At 43.5% G+C, this 600-nt stretch overlaps 1 protein-coding gene across 1 annotated transcript in view; it reads left to right on the top strand.

The window, feature by feature from the left end:
- Nucleotides 1-351: 351 nt before the first annotated feature.
- CCDC137 (coiled-coil domain containing 137) overlaps nucleotides 352-600 on the top strand; it is a 117711-nt gene continuing 117462 nt past the window's right edge. Inside the window, exon 1 of the mRNA XM_086931001.1 lies at nucleotides 352-538. Within this exon, the coding sequence (XP_086787127.1) occupies nucleotides 465-538 (74 nt within the window). The 5' untranslated portion in view covers nucleotides 352-464. The remainder of the gene's footprint in view (nucleotides 539-600) is intronic.

Below are 600 nucleotides of genomic sequence, written 5' to 3'. Positions count from 1 at the left end.
GACAGCTCTTCCGCATTGAAATAGACAACGGACTTACCAACGGCCGCGACGACAATAAAATAAAAATAAGAGCCATATTGGAATTGCTGTTCGTGAAATATATCGTATTAGCAGTGTAAGGCAAAACACCATTGGTTATAGTTTCCTATACTAAGATACGTTAAAACACACTATAGCGTTAATACATTTTCATGACAAAATACCAGAATTTGTTTCAGCCATAAGCAGTCATTATACATCATGGACCGAGGTAGCTAGTCATTAGGATTTGTTCGACTGAACATAAGTGAGGGCGGGACAGAGATGTGCTGACAGACAATGTATCCAATGAGATGGAAGTCTTGTGATGCACACGAAAGTGCAAAGGTCAATGTAGGAAAGACTCACGACTCACGAGAAACGAATACAGAGTGGGCACGTGGGAGTTGTGCGTGTGGGCACCGTCTGATTTATCGGTCGTAGGCATGGGCAAGCAAGGCAAGATAAAAGCAATTGATCCCTTCTGCCCCGCTAGTCGGAGACAGCACATGCAGGAGAGGTAAGCGCTCGTCCTTTATGGCAAAGAGAACCGCAGATTGTTATAAACAACAGAAAAGACTC

This window comes from Lissotriton vulgaris, chromosome 7 (assembly GCF_964263255.1).
Source record: "Lissotriton vulgaris chromosome 7, aLisVul1.2, whole genome shotgun sequence".
Taxonomy (NCBI): Eukaryota; Metazoa; Chordata; class Amphibia; order Caudata; family Salamandridae; genus Lissotriton; species Lissotriton vulgaris.
This window is presented reverse-complemented; position numbering and strand designations above follow the sequence as displayed.